The sequence below is a fragment of the Balearica regulorum genome, chromosome 8, assembly GCF_011004875.1.
Source record: "Balearica regulorum gibbericeps isolate bBalReg1 chromosome 8, bBalReg1.pri, whole genome shotgun sequence".
In the NCBI taxonomy this organism is placed as follows: domain Eukaryota; kingdom Metazoa; phylum Chordata; class Aves; order Gruiformes; family Gruidae; genus Balearica; species Balearica regulorum.
Window position 1 is genome coordinate 24,467,989 of NC_046191.1, and position 26,369 is coordinate 24,494,357.

Below are 26,369 nucleotides of genomic sequence, written 5' to 3' on the forward strand. Positions count from 1 at the left end.
TCCACCACTTCCCTGGGCAGCCTGTTTCAATGCTTGACAACCCTTTTGGTGAAGAATTTTTTCCTTGTATCCAATTTAAACCTTCCCCGGCACAGCCTGAGGCCATTTGCTCTTCTCTTCTCCCAAGTGATAAGAGACCAACATCCACCTGGCTACAACCTTCTTTTAGGTAGTTGTAGAGAGCAATAAGGTCTCCCCTCAGCCTCCTTTTCTCCATGCTAAACAACTAGAGCTCCCTCAGTCATTCCTCATAAGACCTGTTCTCCAGACCCATCACCAGCTTTGTTGCCCTTCTTTGGACGTGCTCCAGCACCTCCATGTCTTTCTTGTAGTGAGGGGCCCAAAACTGAGCATGGTATTTGAGGTGTGGCCTCACCAGTGCCAAGTACAGGGGGACAATTGCTTCCCTAGTCCTTCTGGCTGCACTATTTCTGATACAAGCCAAGATGCCGTTGGCCTTCTTGGCCACCTGGGCACACTGTGGGCTTGTATTCAGTTGGCCATTGACCAATACCCCCAGGTCCTTTTCTACTGGGCAGCCTTCCAACCACTCTTACCCAAGCCTATAGCGTTGCCTGGGGTTGTTGTGACCCAAGTGCAGGACCTGGCACTTGGCCTTGTTGAATCTCATACAATTGGCCTTGGCCCATTGATCCAACCTGTTCAGGATCCTCTACAGAGCCTTCCTGCCTTCAAGCAGATCAACACTTACACCCAACTTAGTGTCATCTGCAAACTTATTGAGGATGCGCTCAATCCCCTCATCTAGATTATTGATAAAGATATTAAACAGAACTGGCTCCAGTGTTGAGCCCTGGAGAACACCACTTGTGACTGGCTGCCAACTGGATTTAACTCTGTTCACTACAACTCTTTTGGCTTTGACTATCCAGCCAGCTTTTTTACCCAATGAAGAGTATGCCCAAAAGTGTGATTGTATGTGTTGCTTCATCAAGCCATGAATATTCAGATCTCTTAATCTTTTTTCATAAATCACACTTTCCTGTTTTTCTTGTCATTTGTCAGCATTTTTCAGCCCTAGAGCTGAGTGGCTTATGTGAGCTATTGATTCCACAGTACTGTATACACAAAGATGATCATCCCTTGATCTGGAGCCACTTAATTCTACATAGGAAAGTATACAGTAACATCAATTTATATTATAGGGCTTCAGCAGGGCTGACAGGAAGTCTGTAAGTGACTTCAGTATGGCTAGGGTTTCATCCTTACTGTAGGTGATCCTAAAGGCTACAGGTTAACAGAAGAACATCCTTAAATCTGAACAGTCTTGATAGATTTACAGAGGCAAACTTTCACTGTAACTGGGAACCATCTCATACAACAGAAATATCATACACAAGTGTTGGATCTGAATGATACAGAATGTACAAAAACTCTGGATCTGAATGAAACAAGTACTCTTCCTATAGTAAGATTTACTGCCTGGTTGTAAGAAATCTCATAATTTGCAGAGAGAAAGAAGCACTTTTTTGTGTCAGAAACTTGCAAAAAATTTGAGTTCTTTGCAAGTGAAGATCTGTCATCCTACCAATAAAACTGACTTTCTTAAGCAAAACCAGGAAACATAGCTCTGATTTTTCAAGAGACTGGAATTGTTTAATGTGCAAAGCTCTCTCCATCATTTGGCAAAAAAGAGCAAATCCTCACAGCAGAAACTAACAGTTAAAACTAGTGGTCTGGAAATACAATAGATTATGTTAATATGGCTGAGCATTCACTGTTCAGTTTCTTAGCCAGTACAGCAGTCATTATTAGAATTCACTTTAATATCACTCTGGACTAGCCACAGCATGCAAGATCTAAAAAGCACTATTTTTTTCATCTTGCCCTACAGTAATGTGGTACAGTTTTGGTGATGCACCCAAGTAATCTTTCTACTGTCACTGCTGACAGTTGTTTAACTTAAACTGGAAACTTACACTTTGAAAGAAAAAATTAAAGTGTAATGCTAAACTTCTGTTTTGTGTAACAAATGCCTCCAGCTCACAGATGAACATGGAAGGGTGGCTCTTCCCTCCTATCAAGGCTGCAGTGTTTGCTCCAGGCCATGAGGTGGGAGCGGCTGTAGCTATGTAATTCCCTGTGTCCATACTACAGCCGATTTCATCTCTGCTTGTCACTAGCATTAGGGTGAGCTGGACAGCTTTTGGAACTATTACTTTCTCAAATTTTTTCTAACTAACAAAAGTTCATTATTGCATCATGGCTGCTCAAGGGAACCTGGGTAAGTGTGCTGCAGTGAACTGGTGACTGCAGATCCATGCAAGTGTGAAGTGGCAGTCTTTCAAAAAAAAAAACCAACCACCAGCATGGACCATGGCTCTTAGTCTCAGCATGATGCTGAACATTGAGTATTAGATAGAAAAATGACTCAATCCAGAGTGACTAAGCTCAGTCTCCTGCTATCAGAGATGATAACATCATATGGCAGAGTGAGACTAAAAGTATCCAGCTCCAACATGAATGGGCATAGGAGAATGTCATCTTTCTTCTTGTGCATAGAAAAAGTGCCAGAGGCTTAGCACTGAACAAACTGTTTAGAAAGGCTGCAAAATAACATGCTCACATCCTGAAATACAGCATTTAGTAACATCCTCTGTTCAGAGGACAGCCAAAAGACGATCATGAAGTTAACTTCTAACAGAGTGTTCCCCTATAAGGTTCAGCTAGGTGGCAGGTATAATCCCATGCTTCGTTAAACTCTGGTTTCTCTGCTGAGGCTTCTTTCTACAGCAATGATTGTACTATTTGTGAAATTAAGTTAATGATTCTAAACCAAAGAATTACTTGGCTGTGTAAGAGATACTTTTCCCCAATGTTTTTTAAATATTTGAGAAATATTTTTTTCAGATCCAGATATGCTTAAGACAGACTAAAAATTAACAGCTATGCATGACAACATATTAATTAATCTGATTACTGGTATTAAGGGAAGTGCTGGACCTCATTTTCTGGTAGCTGCCCTGATTGAAAGAACACTGCAGAAGCTTCATTTCATCAGTTATGTTAGTTACATTTCCTGTCCTGATAAACACATACTACAAAGTCCAAAAGCACTTCAAGTTATCAAATTGCCTTTGATTACTTAAGTCTAAATAATGTATCAACCTTTCATCATCCTGAAGAACTTTTAAGGTATTCCACTGCTTATAGTTTTTTCTCAAAAAAACCCCCAAAAACCAAAAAACCAAAACCCACAACCACCCAACAAAAAAACAAAACCAAAAAAGCAGAAGTATTTTCTCTTCTGTGTTAATTCAGTTTAATGGGATTGCTGTACTGTAATTTTTTATTTTCTAGCCATTTCTTGATACTTAATTGCATAGAGACTGAAATTTAAAATCAAAGCTGATGTATTGAGTATTATATTACTATATCTATCTATATACATTTCACAGAAAAAATTAAGGGACTCCAGGAGTTCTGTTAATGCTATTCATACTAAATTTGCACTGCTTTAAGAAATAATTTGAAACTTGCTAATACAGTTGTGCTTATGGGGAATATCTAATATAAAACTAGACTTCTGTTCACTTATTAGCTGCCAAACCATCTGTGTTACCAGGTACAGTAGAAGTTCAATAGATAGGGTCCTTTTGAGATACATAGTTAAACTGTTGTTTCTTTGAAGGCCACATTTGCAGCTAGTGTAAGCATGGACAAATTTATACTTATAGCAAGAACTCCTAGAACTGATAGTGTGACATCAATGAATGGCCTAAATATGTAAACTGAGTGAATAGTTCTAGGATGAGCTGCTTTAACATGAAGTATACCAGCTCTTCCTGCAATCATTCACTAAATGGGTTTGTGCTCACATAGTACTTTGACCTATGACATCCTCACAAGAATAGCCAAATAAGTCACGGTAATATTTTTGTGAGTCATAAGTCCTTTAGTGCTTTTTTGTAACTGTCAACATTTAGTTAATTTTCTGATCCTCATCCAGGATAAAGTATCCTGAGGACTGTTCTACAGTACAGGTGCTGTTTTCTTCCTGCCCCAAGCAGAGACTGCTTTCTTTTACGGGTTCAGGAGTACTTAGCTTTGGAAGTAGTTGTTGAATTTTCCCTGATGTGGGCTGATGAGGAAAGACCAGTCCAGTGGAACTATCTGTATCCTTTCTTGGGGCCAGGTAACCTTTGGGCTCTAGAAACTCTTGCAATATTTTCTTTTTAGCTTTGTACAAAGACCTTTCACCTGACTAAGACAGCTGGCTACAAATCTAGCATCCCCAGGGCACTCCTGAGTTTTCTTAGCAGAGGATAAGATGGATATATCTTACTTTTATATTTACTGAGCTTTCAACAACTCTAGAATAGCAAACAAAGGCCTTCTTTACTATTACTATTAGTATCATCATGAGTCTACTAGGAGGTTATCTCTGTATTCTTATTTCATCTCTGTACAAAGAACTATACAGAAACATTTCTCATTATGAATAAGCAAGTAATATGCAATGTCAAAACCCAGAATTTATGATGTAATTACTAACTACAAAGTATTCTGACTTCACAAGACAGATAGGTATGTTTGAGACTTTAGCAGGTGTTAAATTGAAAGTTACCAGATTGCCACTGGCTGCTTTGGATCTTATTCTGACATTATTACTAATCCTGACTGGTTAGCTTCATTAGTATTTCCATTAATTTCTGATATCCAACATGAAAATGGGAGGATCTTAGCAAGTATGAGCATTAGCCTTGAATTGCATAGTTAAATTCAGATCAAATTCTGTAAAATGCAGTGCATGTTGTAGATAGTTACACCCAGTCAACATTTTTACCTTTTACATGCTTACATGTATAATACATTCCAAAAGAGGTGCTGACAATTTGTAGAGCAACAACAAGAAGATTGTCATAAGCATAAGATGAGAAATGCTTCATGAAATAAAGTTTCACACCATGTTTGTTATCACTTCAGATCTCTTTAAAAAAACAAATTTTCAGCCAAATGGAGAGAAAAAGATAAAATTTAACATCTGTAGTTCACTGGTGGTTTTTGTTATCTCTACAGTAAGTGTGGCCTAACCCACTGATGGACTGGGACAGCATTTTTTTATCATGTCATCCTCCTTTTCAGTCCCTCCTGAACTCTGCTAGCTACAAATCTCTAGATGCAGCAGAAAGGAACATATGAATTGAAGAGACAAATGTGTAAGAGTAAACTTAGAATGAAGTGAAAGGATACAGTAAAGAATTGCAAATATGCTGTTTATAACTCACAGCCAGTTGCGCGTGGCATCGCTTATGACAAAATCATGATGAATTTCACACAAACCACATTTGTACTTTTTACTGTTTAATTATTTGAGTAATTTAAAATTTTAGTCCCACATATCTGCTAATGCACCTGTCTTATCTGAAAGACATCTCTAGATTCAGTTAAGTTTAGACAGGTAGGAATAATAGGAAAATATCTTCTCAAGCAAATACATACTTCTTGGCTGTATATAGGTAGGGAACAAAGTTAGCTGTTCTGAAAATCTAGTTGCATCTTTATTACAATTGGCTTTTCTCTTCCTCCTGCGTTTAAAATCTCTCTGTCATATCCTTAGGTTTTTGGGTTTTTTCCTCCCCCACAGGTATTCATGTTCTGTGGAGCAATCTGAACTAGCTGCTTTTGCTGATCAGACAGAGCTGAAACCATGGATGGATAGAAGAGAGCTGTGTTCAGGAAAGGTTTGGAAACCCTTTATTCTGATCTTCTTAGTTCCAAAGAGAAATGGTGTTACCCGGTGCTGTTACCAAAGTAGAGTCTGATCTAAACATGTTTTGAGCAGCTCACCTTTTTAAATCTGAGAAGCTTAAAGTTCTTAGCATTATGTATAGTCTGGTCCCTAAATATTGGATGTGGGTGAATTTCCAAATACATTGTTATTGTTTTGGAATGCTGTGCAGTTTAGTTGATCTTGTCCAATTAAAAACAAACAACTATCTGGATATGCCAGAAGGTATGAAACTGAACTCTAAGTTTCTAAGATGTAAAGGGTACAAGTACTAAGATGAAACCAATACCTTCTAAAATGTGTGAAAGTCAGTTCACTAGCCAAAGGTTATATGTAGTGAATTTCTAGAATATATGTATTTCCAGAAGTCTGTCTGTACCTGGTAGTGTATATATGTGTCAAGAGCCAGGAGAAGTTGGTCAGCATTTTCAAGAAACAAATATCTGCATCTTTTTTTGTCTATACTAGTAAACATGTGTTGGTTGAAGAATATCACCCAGGCTGAGGTTGGAGGTGAAGACCATCTCTCAAACTCTCCCCAGTATACCATGTTGAATGCTTATAAACCCTGCCTATAGATTAAGCCATGGAACCATAAAAAGTAAATGTTGCTTGAATATCTTTTCATATTTTCACTTTAATCATAACTGGAATTTTAAGACCGATCATAACTTAAAAATTCTTACACTGAAGAGTAGCTTGTTCTGCAAGTACTGGTGATTTTTAACATGATTTCTCCAGACTAAAGTGTATGGGTAGAAAGATCTGGTCCCTGATATTTAGGACATAGTCTATTGGAAATGTAACATGTTTGCAATTTTAATTTTAAATTACTTAAAATGGGTATTATGGCTTATAGCTTACTATAAAACTGTAAACAAAGATATGCCAGTCTTTTCCTCTCTTTAACCCATTTTCTTTTTCCCCTCTGAGTAAACTTCCTCCCTTCTTTCTCTTTATATGGATGAGTGTTCAATGGTTCCTGCAACCATTCTCTTGAAAAATTGGAGAGAAGTTGGAGTTGGTGTGTGCAACATATACAGCTTGCTTTTCTTGTAATCGGGCTTTATCTCATGTGTCTGCATCATGATGGTTACAACAGAAATGCTGTTGTGACAAGCATCCTGACTGCAGCTTTTTAACGGGATCTCCCTTCTGTGTTTTTCATTCCTGTAGATTCAATTCTCAGTCAACTTCTACAGTAATTTTTGTATTTGGGTATTGTGTTATTTTCCCTTGGCTTGACAGTAGTCAGGGAGAAATTATGGATGGTTGCAAAACTCTACAGATTTCAGCAGCAAATAGTTGTGGCAAAACCATCCCTGTGTAGCAGACAGATTCAGTATCTAGCAATATAATACAGAAATTCAGATGTGATTTGAGCTCATCTTGAGGTTTTTCTGAGACAGAAGATTTTTTATTCATTCCAGAGCTAATTTCTATATCAAGAGTGGTTAAAAACTGTAGTTTATCTCTATTGTCTGATCCCAAGTTTCTGGCTTAAAAATTCAGACCTGATCACGACAGACCACATTAAGGCATTGCCTTAACAAAAAGTCTGAGAAATGTAAATGGGGGATTTTCTGGCCACCAGAGAGCTGTGCATGATGATGTATTGGGGCTCCAAAAAAATTAAGAGCCTAATGGTCATTGTAGGTAGCCTAGATTAAAGGAACCCCCCATGTATCAGTGGTGATGAGTACCAAAAGGAGTCCTTAAGGTATCTTGTTCCTCCTTGCTTTGTTCTGTGTATACCTGGCTTAGGATTCAGCCTTCATGGTTAACTACACACATGAGAATGCACAAAATATCCCAGTGAGAAAGTGAATATTCCAAATATGGACTTATATAAGGAATGTACAGAGAGGTACAAAAGTGGCATTCCCCATATGTTAAATGAGGTAATAATTAATGTAGAATGGTGTAAAAGATATGGTTAAAACTCTGAATACAAGCCAGACAGTGAATAATACAGACAGGGAAGGAGTAAAATTTATGCGAGGCTCTATGGAGGTTAGTAAGTTGTAATAAATAGTAGAGTACAGAAGAGCTGCACTGAAACTTGAATTTTTGTTACAGCTAATTATAGGCTGAGGTGAAAGACAACTACAAGTTTTTCCTCTGAACAGTCTGCCTACTTCAAGCCAAATAAATTAAGAATGAGATCCCTGGGGGCGGGGGGGGGGGAGATAAACCATACTTTCTTGCTTGAATTACAACACTGTAACAAATGGTATTTCTCTTGATTGAATCGTAATATAATGCAAGATTGTTACCTACCTTAAGTTCTCTAAAAAAGATGCTACTCCTAGCCCACTCAACAATGGAGAAGAGGGTTTGGTCAGCCATTTTACACATAAGCCCAAATGTGTTGAGCTTCTCGTGTTTGCTTCTGTTGGCTTGTTCTTGCTGCAGATATGCCATGATCTTAGCTTGGACTTGCGGCTCATCTGGCTCACATTTCAGGAGTTCCAATATCAGATGTGGAATACTTGCTGGTGAGCTTGTTTGATAACTATCCATGTATGAGTAGCCCATTATTGACTCTGGTGAACTAGTGTAAGGGTCAGGGTACTCAGACTTGATAGCACGGCTTGGAAAATGGCCATAGGTTTGGTAACCTTGCAAACTGCCGTGGGGTGGCATTGTCATACTAATTGGAGAGGTTACAAAGGGACTTCTGTCATAGTCTGTAGGAGGCAAGGCAGTATGGTTCAGAGGTAGGCCTTTGGAGGCAGAATGGATGTTCTGGATTGCAGAGGATATTGTCAGGTCAGTTGGCATTGCTTGGATCACCTGAGTCATGGCTTCCAGTTTAAGTCCATTTGCTCGGATAAGAGCTTTCTTCTGCTGCTTCAATGCCCTGTCTCTCTTGTACATTGGTCCAAACTTGTTTCGACCGCCACGCATTCGGTCAGCTCGCACAGCTGCCAGGGGAGAAGTAAATCATAATTAAAACCTGGAATCAACATTCTTTAATGAAACAAACATTAAGACAGAGCAGAAATGTAAAAATGTAACTTTTTTCAAATTCAAAGCAGCACTTTTATTCCTAAAAAAAAAAAAATTATTTTGACTTAACAAATGTCACTTTTTTTCTGGTAATTTAAATATCACATGCATGTATTACTAACATAGAAGGACTCTTCTTTACATTGATTAGGACACAGGGACAAACACAATGGTTGGCTACAGGAATTTCACACCTGCTATGGGATCATGTGGAGATCTCAATGTATATTTGGTTTTATGTCAAGCTACTATGTCATTAAGAAACAAGGGATGATGTCCAGAATTTGTCTGAGACGTATCCAGCGGATCACACTGTCTCATTATAATCATTCCATTACTGCCTTCCACCGCAGCAAAACATCTGAAATGTAAATTGTGAAATGTTCAGTAGTCACAAAGGGGAATACCTTTTTCTTGGCAAAAAGGAAATATTTCCTTTTGATGATTCCATTCAGGTTGGTGTAAAATTTTAAGAGATTTCTAGTTAGCTGAACAGCTCTAGAGAAATGTTTAGCTGCAGTTGGAATGTGCAGAGAGAAAGCTGTCAGCTTGCTGCCTTCCACACAGAAGGTGGAAACAGAATAGAAACTATTGACACTGTTCTGGCTTGTAATATCTCTGGAATTAGAAATAATTAAAACAAATCCACCTCAACAGCTGCCTTGGGAGTCATACAGGTGGTCTCTGTCACAGCAGTGTCTGTCACCATGGTATATATGTAATGGACTAGTGAGGAGCTCTCACCAAGCCCACCTTGCCTAACGGCAATTAGATTGAAAGAGGAACCTTTGACAGCCTGGTGACATGTTGAGACTACTGAGATTGCTGGAGGTTAAGTTCTTGAGCTTTTTATCTTAGGGATTAGTAGAACATTAAAAATTTATTATGAATGCTAGATACGCATAATACTGTACATTATCATAAGGACTTTAACGTTTAATGATTTTTTTGGTCCATGGTGATTTAGGAACTAGACTTTATATATATTGCTATCAGGGAAATACACATATAAATGTCACAAGTATTTACAATTACGGAAGCATGTGTTCTTCCAATTTTCTACACAAAGGAAAAGTTGTATGGATGTGTGGATAACAAAGCTAAGCTGCATTTTCTAGAGTATCTTTAAAACTACAGGCACTTTCCTTAAATTTGTAGTAAAAATGCTACTGCTAATATTGCTATTGAATGTGGATTTTGAGCAAAATGCAGGAAATTAAAATAATTAAATCATCATGCTGGTAACTAATTAACTTTAAATCTGTATACACAGTATACTCCCAGGTATTCTACAATTAAAAACTGTGAGCCAAATTAGATTAGTGAATGCTTTTGTATAACTCCTATAGAAGACAAGGTGAACTGCATGTAATCACAGAAGACAAAACTTGATTCTGTATCATTGTCAGCAATTGAGACAAGTTAAAAGTAGAAGTCGATAGGAGTAGGATATTTTATCCTTATTAATGTCAACAATGAGAAAAGGATTCCAAATGTCCTGTTATTGTACTATTTGAATTTGGAAGAACATGCGGTGATTCAGGATGTTTACTGCAGTGTGTCAGTGCTAGCTCAGTCTTGTGGGCAAATAGAGTAGTAGTGAATCCATCAAACTGCAGGAGGCTGATTTTTCTGTTTATCTTCAGTTATATCAACAGCTTTCCTCTGCCAGACTTAGGTGATTGGGTTTTATCCTTTACGGCTCCCTTAATGGTTTACGGTTTCCCTCGGCCTGATTTTTCCTGGTTAAGTGTCTAGGGTGAATGCCATTTCAGTACAATTGTAAAAATAAGGAATTTAGGAGCTTGTTCTCGGTCAAGGACATGTCATTTGCTGTGAAATATGAATTTTAATATTTTATATATCAAAGATACAATGAACTGTGTATGATTCTCAAATTAAAGTCTGATAATTCTGCATTTGTTATCTCAAAGGGTATTGTACACTTTTCATTGTTCTCTGTACATTAGAAAGTGAAATGAAGTCAAAGTATACTTCAAAATGCCTTATTCTCTTTCATTTCTAATAGCATCTCAGGTGTAGCATCATGAAAATATAGGACACAACTTTAGAGATTATTTGGTTCCTTATCAAAGACAAGTCAGTGTGAGAAAAAACCCTTCTTTTATCTGTTTCTTTTTCTCTTATTGTCAGAAGTGTGTATATATATTAAACTTACATAAAATATAAATAAAATCAGATCACTCTCCATAGCAATGGCTATCTTTTTCTAATCTGGACCCTTCTTACATATTTCATGCTTATTCTAAATTAAGTCTTTTTTTAAAAAGGTGCAAAACTAGTCTATCCAGATCCATTCATTCACAAACTCTAAAATACTGAAATAACAAATTAGATAATTATATGAAAAAATGGATTATGCTTTTGACTAGTTGTTAGTGATTTACCATTTAATCATTACATTCTTTTTTATAAAGCAACAATTTGAGTACAGTCACCTTTTACTATAATTTCAAAAACATGATAAATATGTAGTATTTTTAAAACATAGTTATCATATATGTAATCCTATCATTTTTCAGAAATGAATCTATAGTATAGTTGACAATATCAGCAAGACTATAGCTCTTACCTTCCAATTTCATTCCAACACTTAGACATTTTTGAAATCGACAGTAAGGGCATCGTTTTCTCTGTGTTTTGTCAATCTGGCAATTCTGATTTTCTATACATGTATACCTTTTGTTATTCTGGACTGTTCGCTTAAAGAATCCCTGTATGATAGATACAAAAGTTAGCCTGTTTTGCTTGAATAGCATGCTTCCGCATTTCATTTTATGGCAATCATTGACATATTTTTCAGACATCACTCAAGCACTTATGAAGTTACATAGTTTGTTTTAAATTACAGGGAGATGTACCCAGGAGAAAACCACCAGATTCCAGAGGAGGTTTTTTCTATTAGTGCTGTTTTATAGACTTTTGTCAAAGCCATGACTAGCTGTAGTATCCTGTGTCCCTGACAGTGGTAGGAGGAATAGTCAGGCTGACCAGTTCCTTTTGTATTCTTTAATCATTGCAAAATGATTGAAGTCTTCCTTTTAAAGTAATTTTCCATGAAATAAGTAGGGACACTTGCAAAGATAACAAATACAGAGTACCTGTGGCTACAGTACATCCCAGTGGTGCATGCTAGAGGCATAATAAGTGCTTGTTGTTCATTTCTCATTGATTATTAATGAAACTATTATGTGCTAAGTTAATTTTTCCATGCAACTAAATATTTTAAATTGTATTGATCAAAGAAGTTTCCTTTACAGTATATTACTTAAATAACCATAAAGAACTTTAAAAATATTTTGCATTACAAATTTGACATGTCATAAATTCTTAAGTATTTAAACCCTTTAGTATAATAGAACCATGCAGATACATTTATCTTCAAATATAAGTTGCACTTCCAAATATTTTATTTTCAAAATTAGTGATTGATGTAAAACAAATCATATGTTACTTGACTTTGTGTCAAGTGAGTTCTGACAGTATATAGTTTGTATGAAAAAAGTGCATGGCCATTATAGTCACAGAAATTTACATTGTAATATTGGAGGATGAAGAAATCTTAAGAAAGCTGCATTAGATTTTGCAATTATCTGTATTGAGGATACTTTTCCTACTTTATCTTCCAGGAACAGAAATACCCTGAATGTATATAAATCAACCAAAATCAATATTTAGGGTAGTTAGGAATTAAAGTTGTCCTAGAACTATGTCACTTCACAACAGCAAAATACTTAAAAGCAATGATAAAACTTCAATGCAAAATAGTCCAAGTTGTTTCCATTTGGGCAGATGAGACCTCTCAAAGAGACTTCTAAATCCTAAAGCTTTTTGGGAGTTAATTTTTTTTACATTAATGTAACAAGACACAATCAGAAATAAGTCAAAATATTACACATCTGTTTTCTTTATCTTTTTCTGCTTATATTTGAAACTTTTTTGCTGTACTTGTGTTTGTATGAAGTAATTAGTACAGAACCTTGCAGCTTTCACAGGTGAGAAGTCCATAATGGTACCCAGACACTTTATCTCCACAGACTGGACACAGTTCTTCAAGGTCTTCATCATAAGAGTAATTCACCATTTTAAACTGAGACACTGGGGAAAGGAGAAATAGCACATTAATTAGAATTCACATTAATAACTCAAATTTTCTGCAACTGTTCTCATCTAGAGAGAAAGCTCACTTATACATACCACTGCAAATTGGGGGGGAAAAAACCCACAGCTTGCATTAAGACATGCAACTTTTCATCAAGCAGCAAATCTGTATGATACTTAGCAAATGAAACAAAAACCGTCAGATCCTCGGTTTTATGTTCTAAATGTTTATATTTACAGAGTGCCTTTAACCTAGTCTGTAGTTTATGGAATCACAAACTAAATGAATTCATTTCAACCCAAAAATGATCGGGGCAAGCTTTTAAGAAAGCAGAATGAAAAGATTGTGTCACTTGTGTATTTAAAGTAATTCAGTTCGTTTCTTTTAAAGTTTTTTTTTCAACATCAGCCTGCAAATATTTACTTAGCCTAAACTTGTATCGTACAGACCCAGCACTTTTGCGCCGCGTTAAATGCAAGTTACTTACTTGCAAGACCAGCAACGTCCTCCGCGCCCCCCCAAACTCGTTGTCTCGAGGTGACCGCCGCCCCCCCGAGCCAGCTCGCTCTGCTGCCCTGCCCCAGCCGATGGGGTGAGAGCTGCCTGCCCGGAGCCCCCGCGTTTCGCAGCCGGCGGTCCCGCGGCGGCGGGGGAGACGCTTTTAGCTCCCGTCGACGCGTCTCCCCGCGGGTCGGCAGAGGGATAGCGGGCTGGGACCGCCGTCCTCAGGGGATACGGTCGCGGTCTGTCCAGCCGGCGCCCCGGGCTACCGGGGGCGGGTGGGAAACCTGCACGCCGGGACCGCCTGAAGTTTCTGCCGCACGGGGAAAAGGCGGGGAGGAGTCGGCTGTTCGGGGGGGGGGGGGGGGGGGGGGGGGGGAAACACGCTGAATAAAGGCATAGAGCGCGGTCACGCGAGCCGGGCTCCCCCCACAAACAGTCCAGTCAGCCGCTCTGGTTATTCCTAAAAAGAAACCCGCCGCTCACCACGGGACCGGTTTCCTTCCCTTTCCCTGCTGCTAAACCTCCGATCTGCTCGGCAAGCGCCGCGGCAACGGAGGGTTCCTGAGCAAGGCGAGAGGCGCCGGGCATCGCAGCGGCACCGCTTAGGATGTCGCCTCTGCCGGAAACCCCGTGGCTGCCACAGTTCGGGGGTACGGGGGCGGTCATAGTCTGCCCGAACCCCCCGGACCGGGCGCCCGGCTGGGGGCCGCGGGAGCTGTCCGCCCCTCCGCCGGGGCAAGGGGGCTGCGCGGGGGGGGGGGGGCATTAACCCACCAGCACACATCCGGGAAAACGTTTCCAGAGCGACCTCGACACGGCCGGGGATCGCCGCCTGCCAGCGGCATGGGGCGGACGCGGGGCGGACGCAGGCGGAGGAGAAGAACGGCCCGGACCTCCCCTGTGCTCCCGGGGCCGTGGCTCCAGGGCTTGGCGCTGGGACAAAGTTTCCCCTCCTCGCAGGAGAAACCAAGCGGCAAAACAGGGGTTTTCCGAGCGCCGTGCCCTGGCACGGAGCTTCCTCCGCGGGCGAGGAAAGGGGCGGGCGGGCCGCCCCCAGCCCATCCCGCCCCTGCTTCCCAGCAGGCTCCCGGCAGGAGAGGGGATAATTTCGAAAGAGCAGCGGGACGGGAGTTTCTGCCCAGCGAGAGGCGCGCAGGACAGGGCGGGTAGTGCCCGCGCACCGGGCTGCCGGCTCCGCGGCAGGGAGCCGACCCCCCGCGGTAGCCCTAGGACGGGGTCCCCGCCTCCTCCCTCCGCGCGACGCTCCGGCGCGGAGCGGGGCACCGGGAACGGCCCCGTCCCGCCGCGCAGAGGCATTTCCAGCGCTGCCCCAGCTCGGGCATCCTGCTACCTTCCCGTGTACCCCGCAAGGGAGCAAATCCGCCGCGGCGTCGGGGCTGTCTGCCGCGAAGTTTCGCACCACGGCCGCTACCACCTGCGCTGTGCCTGCGGGCGCCGCACCCGCGGAGCAGAGCCGCGGCTGAGCTGCAGGGACGCCGGCAGCAGGCTGTCCCGCCGCCGTCCCCTCGGGACGGTGTGTGGCACACGGAGTGCTCGGCAGGACCTATTCGCATAACTCCCCCGCCATAAACTTCGAGTCAGTTTTGCGCGCGGACCGTGGACGAGACGGACCCTCCCCGCCCCGAGCAGTGACTGTCGGGGCGTCTGCAACCTGGGGAAGGCTCCTGCCGGCCAAATGCTTGAGGGTTCCCCGGACGCAGTTGCACCTCCTGGCTGGGGTCTTGCCGTCGCCTCGGCGCTGGTGCCCCGGCCCCCTGTGCCCGCCTAAGCCACGCCGGAATTTGGCCCGCGAAGGCAGGGGCTCGGCGGGGCGGGAAGCGGGCGGCGGCGGGGGAGCTCGCAGCCAGCGGCCGTAAACTTTTTTGGCAGGACGAAGGGGCGGTTTGCCGAGGGGGGCCCGAGCGTGCGCGGAGGGGGAGCGCTGTGCCTTTCCCCCCTTACCTTGCATGTTTTCCGGCATCTGCCCCTGTTCCCCATTCGACCGGGCGAGTCCCAGGGCCTCCGTCTCCACTTTGGGCAGCATGACAAGGCGGCTGCGGGCCGGGCTGGGGGCTCCGTGTCCGTCCGCGACACCAGCACCTGGACACGGCAGCACAGATTTAGCTGGAGCAAGGGGGGCTCGGCGGCCGCTGCCTCTTCCTCCTCCTCCTCCTCTTCCCTCCCTCTGCTCCACGCCAGCCCTTGTCCTGCTGCAGCGGGAGCACCGAGCGGCCCCGGCCGCCGGGAAGCGCCGCCGGGTGCCCACGGCTGAGGGAGCCGCGGAGCGGTAGTCAGGCTGCAGGCGGCGGGGGCGGAGAGGAGAGGAGGAGGAGGAAGACTGGGGGGTGCCGGGGAGGAAGGAGGAACCCCGGGAGCCCGCAGCAGCTCCGCCCGGGGCTCAGCGCGGCGGCAGCCGGGCGCCCCGATCCATGCGGAGCGGCACAGTGCACAGGAGCGCTCTGCCGCCGCTGGTGCTGCTGGACAGGGTTTCCACCCCCGTCCCTCTCCTCCCTTCCTCCCTCCTCCTCCTCCTCCTCTTCCTCCTCCCCTTCTTCCCCCCGCCACAAGTGCGGAGGTGCCGAGTCGGGACCTCTAGCCCCAGGCCCGGAGGGAGGCGCTCCCGGAGCCCGGGGGCTGCAGGGCGCGGGGGGCTCCGGCGAAGGGAGGCCCCGACACCGTCCCTGCAGCCAATAAGGCAGAGGCGGGATGAGCAACACCCTCGGCGCACACACACGCACCACACATACACGCACGGGAGCACACACACTTGCCCAGCGCGCTCACCCCCCCGGTTGTTAAACCGGGCTGTGGGTTGGGGGCCCGGGCGGCAGCCACCCCTCCCCGCCCCAGCGGAGCCCGACGGGCCATTGGCCCCGCCGAGCCGGGCTGCGCCTGCCCTCCCTCCCGCGATGTGCCGCCTTGCCAGGGGGCAGCTCCGCTCCAGCTCCCTTGGGGCCGGCGGGGCAATCCCCCCGCCCGGCCACCTGCGGCTGCGGGACCCCGGCCCTCGCCTTCCCTTCGGGCCGGCGGGGGTGGACCGCTGAACTCCCCGCTCTTGGAGAACCCCAGCCTTTGCGGCCACGTTGCCGCCGCGCAGCCCTGGAGCCTGAGAAAAGCGGGCGGGAGCCGCGCTTGAGCTCTCTTTACCTATTCTGGCTTTTCGGGTCTCCCTCCCCTAAACTTCTTGCGAAATCTGTCGGTGCCGCTTGCACCGTTTGCACAAAAGCCAATGCCCTGGCAGAGCCATCGCTTGAGCAAGAACCTCCCTTCCCCGGCTCACGATGCAGCAAGCGGCACTCGTTTTCAAATTGTCCCAAACAGCTCGTTTCTCGCAAGCGAGTGCCTCAGCGGCGAGATCGGGCGACCCCGCGGCGCGGCGTGGCGGGGACCCAAGGGGCGACGGGGTGCCGAGCCGCCCGGCAAGTCGGGCCGGGGGTCTGCCAGCCCCCGCTGGCCTTCCCGCCCCTTCCGCGCCGAGAGCGTCCGAGGGGCTCCGCTCCCACTGCGTCGCGTAGGTTTGGCGATGTGGCATGAGTGATATTTGCACCTTTGAAAGCATCCGAGCCCACCGCCCGAGCGCTCGGCTGCCCGCACTGTGACACTTTAATCTCCGTTGTGTATATTAAGAACTGAAAATATTTGGCGGTGAAAATTGCTTCCGATTGAAAGTGAGGCGCGAAACTCTCTCCAGCACAGGGTATAGTGTTTCCCATCGGTTGGGACAGAGCTTGCGAAAACTGACCCTTGTTGTAACTTACTGAACACTTGTGATGGTCGCAAGGTGACCAGCGGTGGGACAAGCCCTCCACGTGCAGAGACCGGGCTCGGCTGTGCTCTTTCCTAGAGAGTTTAAACTTTTCGCATCCAGTAACTGGAAGAAGAGACCTTTGCTTAATTCAGCGCAGATCCCGAGCCAACTCAACACCAACACCACCGGAGCAGAAAATGTCTTTTTCTTTCCTTTTCTGTGCCGGGTTTGATATTTCGGAGATGGACCCAACGCGCAGAGAGGCTCGGACCTCTCGGGCTCCTTCTATTCTCACCCTTTCCCCGTTCCCTTTTGGGCCGGAGAGCGTGCAGGCGAACTCTTGATCTATATCAACACGTTATTTCTCAAGTTAAAATTTCACAGTTTAGCAGTTCGCCTGCGAGTAAGTTTTAGCACAGCAACATGCGAGCTGCAGGAGCGGCTAGCTCGATGGCTAAGACGAGGTGGCTAAAAACCATCCCGAGGGAATGCCCTTGTCTCTAGGCAGAAGTAGCTCGGGTTGAGAAACCCATGTCGGCCCTTGGGAAGCTGTTCCTAGATACATTAATTATAAACAACCCCTCTGACAGGCGTCGCCGTGTGGCATCGCCCTGCGCTGAGCCCGGGCGGCTCAGCCCTGGCGGCGGACGCAGCGCAGCGGCGGCTCCGCTCCGCTCCCCCGGGCGCTCGCCGGGAGGGGGTCGGGGCTGTGGGCCGGGGGTCTCCGCGGCGCGGCGGGGCCGCGGCCCACCGGCCTTGCGAGCCTGGAGCCGGGCCGCTTCAGCCTGCTGCTGGCCCGACGGGTGGCCAGAGGACCTCGGGGTCGGCTCGTAGAGGAGCTTCGCCTCCTCACAGCCCTTCCCCGCAGGAGAAGCGTTGTCAGAGCACGGCTCCGGCTGCGTTTACGGCACAGCGTGGGAAGTTTAGCACACATCGGCAGGACACCGCCGGACCTGGGTCCTGAAGCCCGCTGGGCTCCATCGGTCCCTTCCCTCCCGCTCGCCGCCGGGTGGGTCACGCCGCTTGGCGACGCCCCGCCGGGGCGCTCCATGCCGCCGCTCTCGTTATTGCTGCTCGGGGAAAGGCACCCGCATTTTAGGCGAAAGCTGGGGAAGGAAACTCCGCGTCCAGACAGGGCAGGAGAAACCAGCCCGAGCGCAGCCGTGGCCAGGCGGCCTCCGGTCTCCGCGGGCATCCCGGCCGGGACGGCCGCCTGTCCCCGCCGGCTGCTGGCCCGGGCCGGGCCGGCTCTCGCCGGCGCCAACACTCCCCCTCGGTCACGGCCCTAGCACCAGTTCCAGGGCGCTTCGCTCCTACTAGTGGGCTTAATATAATTCCGCCGGGGAAGGGTTTGGAGAGAGTTCAAACTGTACATCGCAAAGCCACTCCGCGAGCTATCGCTATGGATGAAAATACTTTGGAGTGGTTATTACACATCCTCATTTCTCCAAAGTAACAGTTTAGGGCAGTGCATATTATAAGTGATACCTGGTCCCTTGTGGCTACATTTAATTTAACATGGAGTTCTAGCTCTCACGATTGCCTTGAGCAACCTTAATTACCCTTTCTTCTAATCTCTTCTCCATTCCTTACTAAGTTCTCCAAACTTTTTTTAATGGTATTTCTCTCCTGAGTTTGCTTGCCTTGTTCTGACTTTGCCTGAAGGTCTTGATTGACGCGTGTAATTATAATTATAAAAGATGATGGCTCGGGGAGCTTCCAGCAGCCTTGATTAGTACAAGGAGCAAGACCTGGAATATTTTATACTTCCCTATTTAAATGTATGTAGATTTACATTAAAAAAACACAGTCTGATTTTAAATAATCTGAAGCTCCTTCTATCTCTTTGTTTTCAAGGTAGAGGGTTCTATGTGATGATATTTCAAGGCAAGCTCCAATTTCTTACAGCTTGAAAGAGGTCACAGAACCTGGGCAAATTTCAAAGCCTTTTTCCCTAAGCAGGGACATTTCTCACATTGAGGGTCTGCTCGATGAGCAACAAATAGCACGCTCCCTTCTAGCTTTTTGTCAGAAAGTATCCCGGAGAAGGTTTGATTTATCTTCCCAGCAAGGAAACTCTAGTGAAAGAGAACTTCTTTTGGGGGAATGTTCACGATAAACTTCGCAGCAGCAAATGAAATAAATAAATAAATAAATGGAGGACTGAACCTTTTCTTCTGGGAAGTCTAAATCCAACGCGATCAAACAGACTTAGAGGGAAGTATTTAAGAAGGAGAGGAATCCACATCCTCTCTCCCCTGCCTCTCCTGCTGAGCATTCCCGTTTGCCGCCAGCCCAGAGCCGCTCTGAGCAACCACTCACTGAAACCGGTGGCTTCAGTCAGGCGCGGGGCAGGAGTTACCGCCACGCAGCCTGTCCCCGGCGCAGGGGCACAGGCTGGCAGGGCCCCAGGCACGGAGCGGCGCAGCCCCGGGCACGGAGCGGCACAGCCCCGGGAAATGCCCCGGAGGAGGCAGCGTGTGACAGTACGGCAGGCACAGGACCCCTCCGCACCTGGTAAAGTTTATAACGCGAGTTTGCTGCTTCACCTCACACACCTCTCACGCCCAACTTTACGAGACTGTTTACACCACGAAAAGCGTATCCAATGCAGTCCTCTCCTCTCCTCTCCTCTCCTCTCCTCTCCTCTCCTCTCCTCTCCTCTCCTCTCCTCTCTCTTCTCCCTTTCATGTCGTGTCTTTCCCTCTCCACTCCTTGTCATAAACAGATCACCCCCACGGTACGAAGGGGAGGGCACCTCAAAACCTTCCAAATCCCGTAGCCAACGAGCTCCTCTCATCACTTTGCAGAGGAAATAATTGCTTTTAATTCCTAGGGATTAATTTGACCGGGCGCTGTTAGTGCCTCCAGCTCAGGCTTTAGAAAGTAAACTGTCCCTTCTAGGGAGCTGAAACAAACAAATAAACAAAACCCCCCAACGGCAAAAATATACTTTTTTTTTCTGTAGGGTTGTTTTTTTTTTTTTTAATCCACTGTCAGAGAAGCAGAGTGGGTGCTCTAGGCTGAAATGCTTTCTGTAGTAAAACGCGCGTCACAGGAGATCGCTTTCCAAAGCCTATTGCCTTTTTTCTGCTGCGAATCATTCACTGTTGCCTTACGGAGATGTCGATCCTCTCCGGTCCGACACAGAGAACCATTTCCAAACAGTCAATTATTGACGAGAAGCTATTTTTCAAGCCCAGCCAAGCTTACTGCTGCACGCTGGAATGCACTGCTGCCTTATAAACACCCGGCAGCAGCGTGATGCAAAACTACGGGAGACTCCGGAGTGAGGAGTGAGCCGGGCCAAGCGGCTGGTAAAGCGTCTCTGTGATTGCCTTTCTTTTATTGCTAAGTGAGTCATCAGTGAGGTGTCGTAACACTTCACCTCCTCCCGCCGCTGTCTGCTCCGGCCCGCCCGGCTCGAGGCGCGCTCCCTCCCGCGGGGCCGCCCGCCCGAGCGGCGGCACGCGCGGGGGCAGGGACGGTTAGTCTTTCCCAGCTGCGGGGCCGCTTTCTGGCGGAGGTGTTGCCGAACAAACCGGAAGGCGTGGAAGGGCTGAGGCCCCGGGGGATGCGACAGCTGAGACACCCCCGGGCGCCTTTCGGGAGGCGGCGAGCTATGCCCAGAGCTCGCGGGAGGGGTTCCCCGGATCAATAGCGTCAGCAGCGAACCGCAGCCTTTTCCACACGGCAGCCTTTATCCATTAGGACGCTTAAAGATCCAGTTTTGCCAACAGGATCTCTGCTAGATTTTTTTTTTTTTCTTTTTCGCTAAATTACGTGACTTCTGTAGGGAAAACGCCGCCTAGTCCCGCGCTGCTTGGACCTGTTGCCGCTAACGGTGCGACGGGCAAACGTTCTCGCTCTGATCACTCCTGCCTGCTGCAGGGGTGGCGGCTTCCCCTCTCTAACGGGAGGCGAGAAGGTGAATCCAAAAGCAGGGTCCCCCTCTCCGCGCCGGCCCACCCAGAAGCGGAGCCGCTGCCCGGCGCGGTGCTCCGCGGTGCCGTGCGGCGCGGCCGGCAATGCTGCCGGCGGGAGCCGCCGCGGGGCCAGGCCGAAGGGACGCCGCGGTCGGTCCCGGCGCTCCCCGCCTCCGCCGTGAGCCCACCGCCCCTTTCCAGCACTTATAATTATTTACTTTTCTGATGAGGCTCTTTTGTTTCTGCCCGTGCTGCCCTTTTGGAGCCGAGTGTGGAACTTCCAGTTAAAAAAGCTAGAACTTGGTCTGGAAAGACAAAACCTCCAAATATATTTGTATATAAAGCAAGGCTCCTGTCAGGGCTGAGCGCCAGTCTCTGTATCATAAGAGATAATTGATTTCTATCCTGCACAGACAGGCTTAAAAATGAAATTTCTTTTGCTGAGGCAACTGACCTTGATCTGCTGGTGAAAAAAAAAAAAGATGTTTTAGGTCTGCTTCTCCCCCCCCCCCCCCCCCCCAATTATGTTTTGAAGCTTGGAAAACTTTATTTAAAAATAATTTAATAGGTGATCTTTATAATGAAAAAAGTTTAAGCTTTTATATATATCATATAAGATTTCTCCACATATAAGCATAGAATAGAATCATAAAACAAACCATAAGAAGATAAACTAGGCATAGTTTATACTGAGAAATCTTGAAATCTTGATAAGGATTGTGTACATATGCATGTTTGTTCATTGTATATAAGAATGTATTAGTGTATATTAATATATAAGGTTGCATATCTATGTAATATATATAATATACTTGTGTAATATGTGAGTAAACTCTAGACATTAATAATAATCTGGCATGAGAAGTTGTAACGGTTTTCCCCATACTGCAGCCAAACACAACTCCTCTTCCCTTTCACCCTATATAAAGACAACTTTGAGAGGTGACTTCTAAATTACCCACACGGACAAGTGGCTGGAGGCGTTTTGTCAGCATTGGAGGTTTCCCTCTGGAGACCACAGGCAGCATCGTTTTTACTTTGCCTCATGCATTTGAGTATTTAAAATCAGACTAACTGGAAAAAAATCGGGTGTAAATGTAAATACTGTCCCTTTTGTAGATAGCTCATTTGCAATATAACAACGGGAAAAGTATTTAATGGGAAGAAAACTGACAAAAATAAAGAATAACAGCAAAAGTTCACTGTTATAAAAAAAAAAATTACATACAGCTTATGTCTCCCAGTACTCACACAGCCCAAACTGTTCACTCCTATGGAAGCTTTCCCTGCATCATTGCTGGCCAAAAACCCAATCCAAAAATTCAAAGATCATATTTGCTGTCTTTGTTAATCATATGAAATTTCATTATATATGCATTTTAATAATAATAATACAGAAAAAAACCCCGTTGCCAAACTCAAGAGCACTAATTATAATATTGTAAACTGCCTGAGGACAAACATTAGAATTAAGATGGCAGTAAGTATTACACAAGCTGAAAAAATTCACAGTAAGAAACTACAAGTATTTTTTCCTCTTATACAACCATTTTTTCACATTAATGAAACAGTTATTTCTGTTAAATAATAATTTCCTATGCTTATAAAAATTGCATAGTGTCCCTGAGAACACTAAGACAAAAGGCTAGTTAGAGGCAAAATAAAACTAGTCAAGTAGCTTTGTATTGCCCCAGCATCTGGTAGAAAAAAATCATAGCACATCCATAAAAATTTTTATAAGTCCTTACGATTTTCCTCATCTGGAAGATAGGATGTACTATTAAGATTTGGTGAGTTCTAGCTGCCTCTTTGACTATATGACTACAGTCTAAAAGCAGGTGTCAACAAACAGTAGTGCCCACTCACATTCCAGCTCCAGGCTGGCTGTGTTGCTCTCCAAGGGACAGATCCACTCCCATTTAAATTGGGGGAGTCTGATTTGCATTCATGGGAGCTGGATGAGGCCCTCCTTGCTGGGAGAAAGCTAGGTCATTCTTGCTATGGCACATCACTGATTTATACCAAAACATAACTTAACGCCAGGTGGGGGAATGCACTGGGTGCATGTCCGCAAAGCAGGTGCTCCCTGACAAGAGCACCTCTCAGCTCCTGCGGTGGGAAGCAGCAAATGCCTGTGGCCTGAGGTGCTGGCAGAGTGGGAGGCTGCCGAGGCCATGGCAGGCCCTCACAAGCCCACCTGGTCTGCCTCAGATTAGAAAGGAAAAAGCCAAGGAAGCGCTGGGAAGAACTTGACAAAAGTGAAAGTCCAGGGATGGGATTTACTCTTAAGAGCACCTGACCCTGCTGCTGATTGTATTTATACCCTGGGAGGACAGCTTTTTCTCCCAACGAATTACTTTTCAAGAGCAAATAAGAACAGAATCCAGCTCCTTCCTATTTGGTTCCTCCACCTGCAAGCAGAGGCCTGCAGGGTGGTGCCGGTTACATTTAACCCTTACAGGTACATGGTGATCAGTTTACAATGCTGACTTAGATGTGCTTTTCAGGGATGCCACCATGGGCTCTGACCATGCAGTGTCGTGCAAGGGCAAATTCCTCCCCCTGACTTAGAGCACGCAGGATTTCAGAGACTTTCACAGGATTTAGACCTGCTTTTTCTGATTCATGCTTTGCAAATCTGTCCTAGTTTGTCTGTGATACAGCACACATATGAGTGCATTTTGGAGGTGTGGTGACAACAGTGCCCTGCTAACTTATGTCTCCTACCAACCTGTTTCTCATATCCGCATGATTTAGGGATCCCAGACCTGCCGGTCTTTTGGAAGCCATTAAAGCGGCACTTGGTCTAAATATGACAGACAGGAGTGTCTTATTTTCCCTTCTCCTTGGGTTGTATCCTTTCACCCTGAGAAACCTTACTCGAGCGACCACTCTTCAGATACATGAGATGTATTATTATTTTACTGTTCCACGAAGACTGAGGAGAGAGGACAAGAGGCTCCTCCAGCACCTTTCCCTCCCTGGCAGCCAAAACCAGCAAAAATCAGAGCAAGGTCCAGCTGGGCACCCCTTTTCCATGTGTTTCTGGGGGCAGAGCTGTGTGAAGGAGCACCCCACACCTACAGAGGAGCCCCAGAAGGTCTCTGGCTTTGACTTCTCTGCGGCTGTGCTGGGATGAGCCGAGCCTGATCCTGGCCAGAGCCATGTCCAACATGCCTGGGACCATCCTGCGTGAGGCCTCTGGCTGTTGCAGATGGGATACACTGATGGCACTGCCGAGGGGGTCCACATGGCTCCCTCCAAGGAGAGGTGTCAGGAGCCCAATGTGAAGTGGGGCTGGCACCAGGCACAGCCAGCCAGAAGGCAGGCAGTTAGTTGCAGGCGTGGTAGTGTGATCCATGGGGCATTACTCCTCCAGCCATCCATTTGCAGCCCAGCAAATCTCACTGTGGTGTTGGGCACAGTTCTGGTGTGGGAGGTGCAGGGCAGCTGAAGAGGGTGAGAAGTGAGTCCCTACCGGCCAGCTGCCTGGGACACAGCCAGGTCTGAGGTGGGAACCCTTCCCATGGGCACCCTTCCCTTCCCCGGGAGAAGCAGCAGCTCCACCCAGGAGATCAAGGTCAGGTTTCAGTTATGTTTGAGGTTATTTCCTGCAGCTGGTGCTGTGCCCTCCATCCCCACGGTCCCAGAACCTCCCTTGATGGTGAGGTGCCCATATCGCACTCAGCATCAGGGTGAGCACCTCACCTGCCATGTGATGATGTGCTTTGGGGTCAAGAGGAGGAGAGCGAGCTCTGGTTCCCACATGGGGGCCAAAGCTCTCTTCTTTCATCCTTGCCATAAATTGCTATGCCGAGGTGCAGCCTTGCAAAACCCTGGGCTGTGGAACCTGCAGCGCTGCTGGGCTGGAGGAGCTTTCTGGTCTGCGAAGGAGAGGTTTCCCTTGGCAAGCCTTCTCCAGCCCCTCTCAGGCCTGGCAGAGAGGCAGGGCATGCTATCACCCTGTCAAAGGGAAAGGCACCTTGATGCCGCGGCGTCTGGCGAGAGGCAGAATACGAGGAGAAGGGCAGAGAGGTGGCAGGGAGAAGCACCCGCTGGGGCTCGGCCACAGCCGCTGCAGCCCTGGCAGCCCGGTGCAGCCGGGTGTGCAACACCTCTCGTGTTTGCAAGCCAGAGCAACCTGTGCCTGCTGGCTTCCTGATGGGGAGTGGGTGCTGTTTCCATATGATACTGAAATATTCACTTCTTTGCTGCTCTGAAGTCTTAACTGACTTTTATTATCCAGCCCACCCCCAATGAATGATGATATATCTGCATTTTTAGCTATAAAAAGAATCCACATTTGACATGTATATTACAGGAAAGACCTGAAAACATTCCCGAGGTTTTCTTCAACAAGAATAGTCAGGCCAGAAGCAATTTAAATCTTATTTTTGCGAATGTTTATACATGCACAAACACACAATTTCACAGTTATTAGCAATTGTAATAGATAAAGATACCATTAATTATCTGGTTATATATTTGATAATCACATTATCTCTGAAGAAGAGTGTTACTCAGTGAATCACCAGCTGTTTTCTTGCATTTTTACATTGTATCATAAAGTTCTTTTTTGCCTAAATACAGGTACAAATTAATCAGTTTTGTTGGCTTGCCCAATTGTAACGATTTTTTTCAGTTTGGGCAACCGCAAGTCTAATATATTTATGCAGAGCCTTCAAAACAGTTAGAAAACTGTTACTTACCAACTGATGTAAGTCCATGTTTTATAGATTCCTGTATGGTGGCTGTGTGGGAACCAGAAGACATTATTGGGTGTAAATATACAGTACCCTTGGGTGCAAGGTGTACCACATTGAGTACAGAAGAGGTGCAGCCTGTAAACTTTTCTGGCCTTGAGACCCAGGCTATAATAACCTTCAGTGAAAGTCGGCGTGATGAACAACAACAAAAAAATTATCCAAGAATTCAGAAAGTAAGAAGCATGTCTTTGAGTGGACTCTGTACTTTTTCCAGCATTAGTGACCTGCTGTAAACCATGTATCCCATTTCATGATAGTCCCTAATCAGAAGAATTGGAACTTGTGATAGGTTTGGCACTGTCACGTGATTTTGTACAGCTTGATAAGAGGACCCTGTTATAAAGTGACAGCAAAAGAGATAAGAACTCTTGGCAGATAATGGCAGAGAAATGATTAACCTAGAGTGGAGAGGTGCTATGAAGCCCAGAGAGTGGAAGGTTGTAAAGTTGTGGGGTCATAAGAGCATACTGAGTGGATGAAAAGCCATACCAACGTAAGTGTAATGACTATAAACTCAGACTTATGACCTGTCTTCTTG

At 46.0% G+C, this 26,369-nt stretch overlaps 1 protein-coding gene across 3 annotated transcripts in view; it reads right to left on the reverse strand.

Moving 5' to 3' along the window:
- NR5A2 (nuclear receptor subfamily 5 group A member 2) overlaps positions 1-26,085 on the reverse strand; it is a 96,257-nt gene extending 70,172 nt beyond the window's left edge. Inside the window, exons 1-5 of one of the 3 annotated variants that reach the window (XM_075760138.1) lie at positions 25,775-26,085; positions 15,354-15,491; positions 12,765-12,883; positions 11,358-11,499; positions 8,033-8,679 (exon numbers count right to left, since the gene is read on the reverse strand). In XM_075760138.1, coding sequence (XP_075616253.1) covers positions 8,033-8,679; positions 11,358-11,499; positions 12,765-12,883; positions 15,354-15,491; positions 25,775-25,838 — 1,110 coding nt within the window. In that variant the 5' untranslated portion in view covers positions 25,839-26,085. Of the gene's footprint in view, positions 1-8,032; positions 8,680-11,357; positions 11,500-12,764; positions 12,884-14,165; positions 14,608-15,353; positions 15,492-25,774 lie in introns of those variants that run through there. The other 2 variants (XM_075760140.1, XM_075760139.1) reach the window with 2 other exon arrangements.
- Between the last annotated feature and the right edge of the window lie 284 nt (positions 26,086-26,369).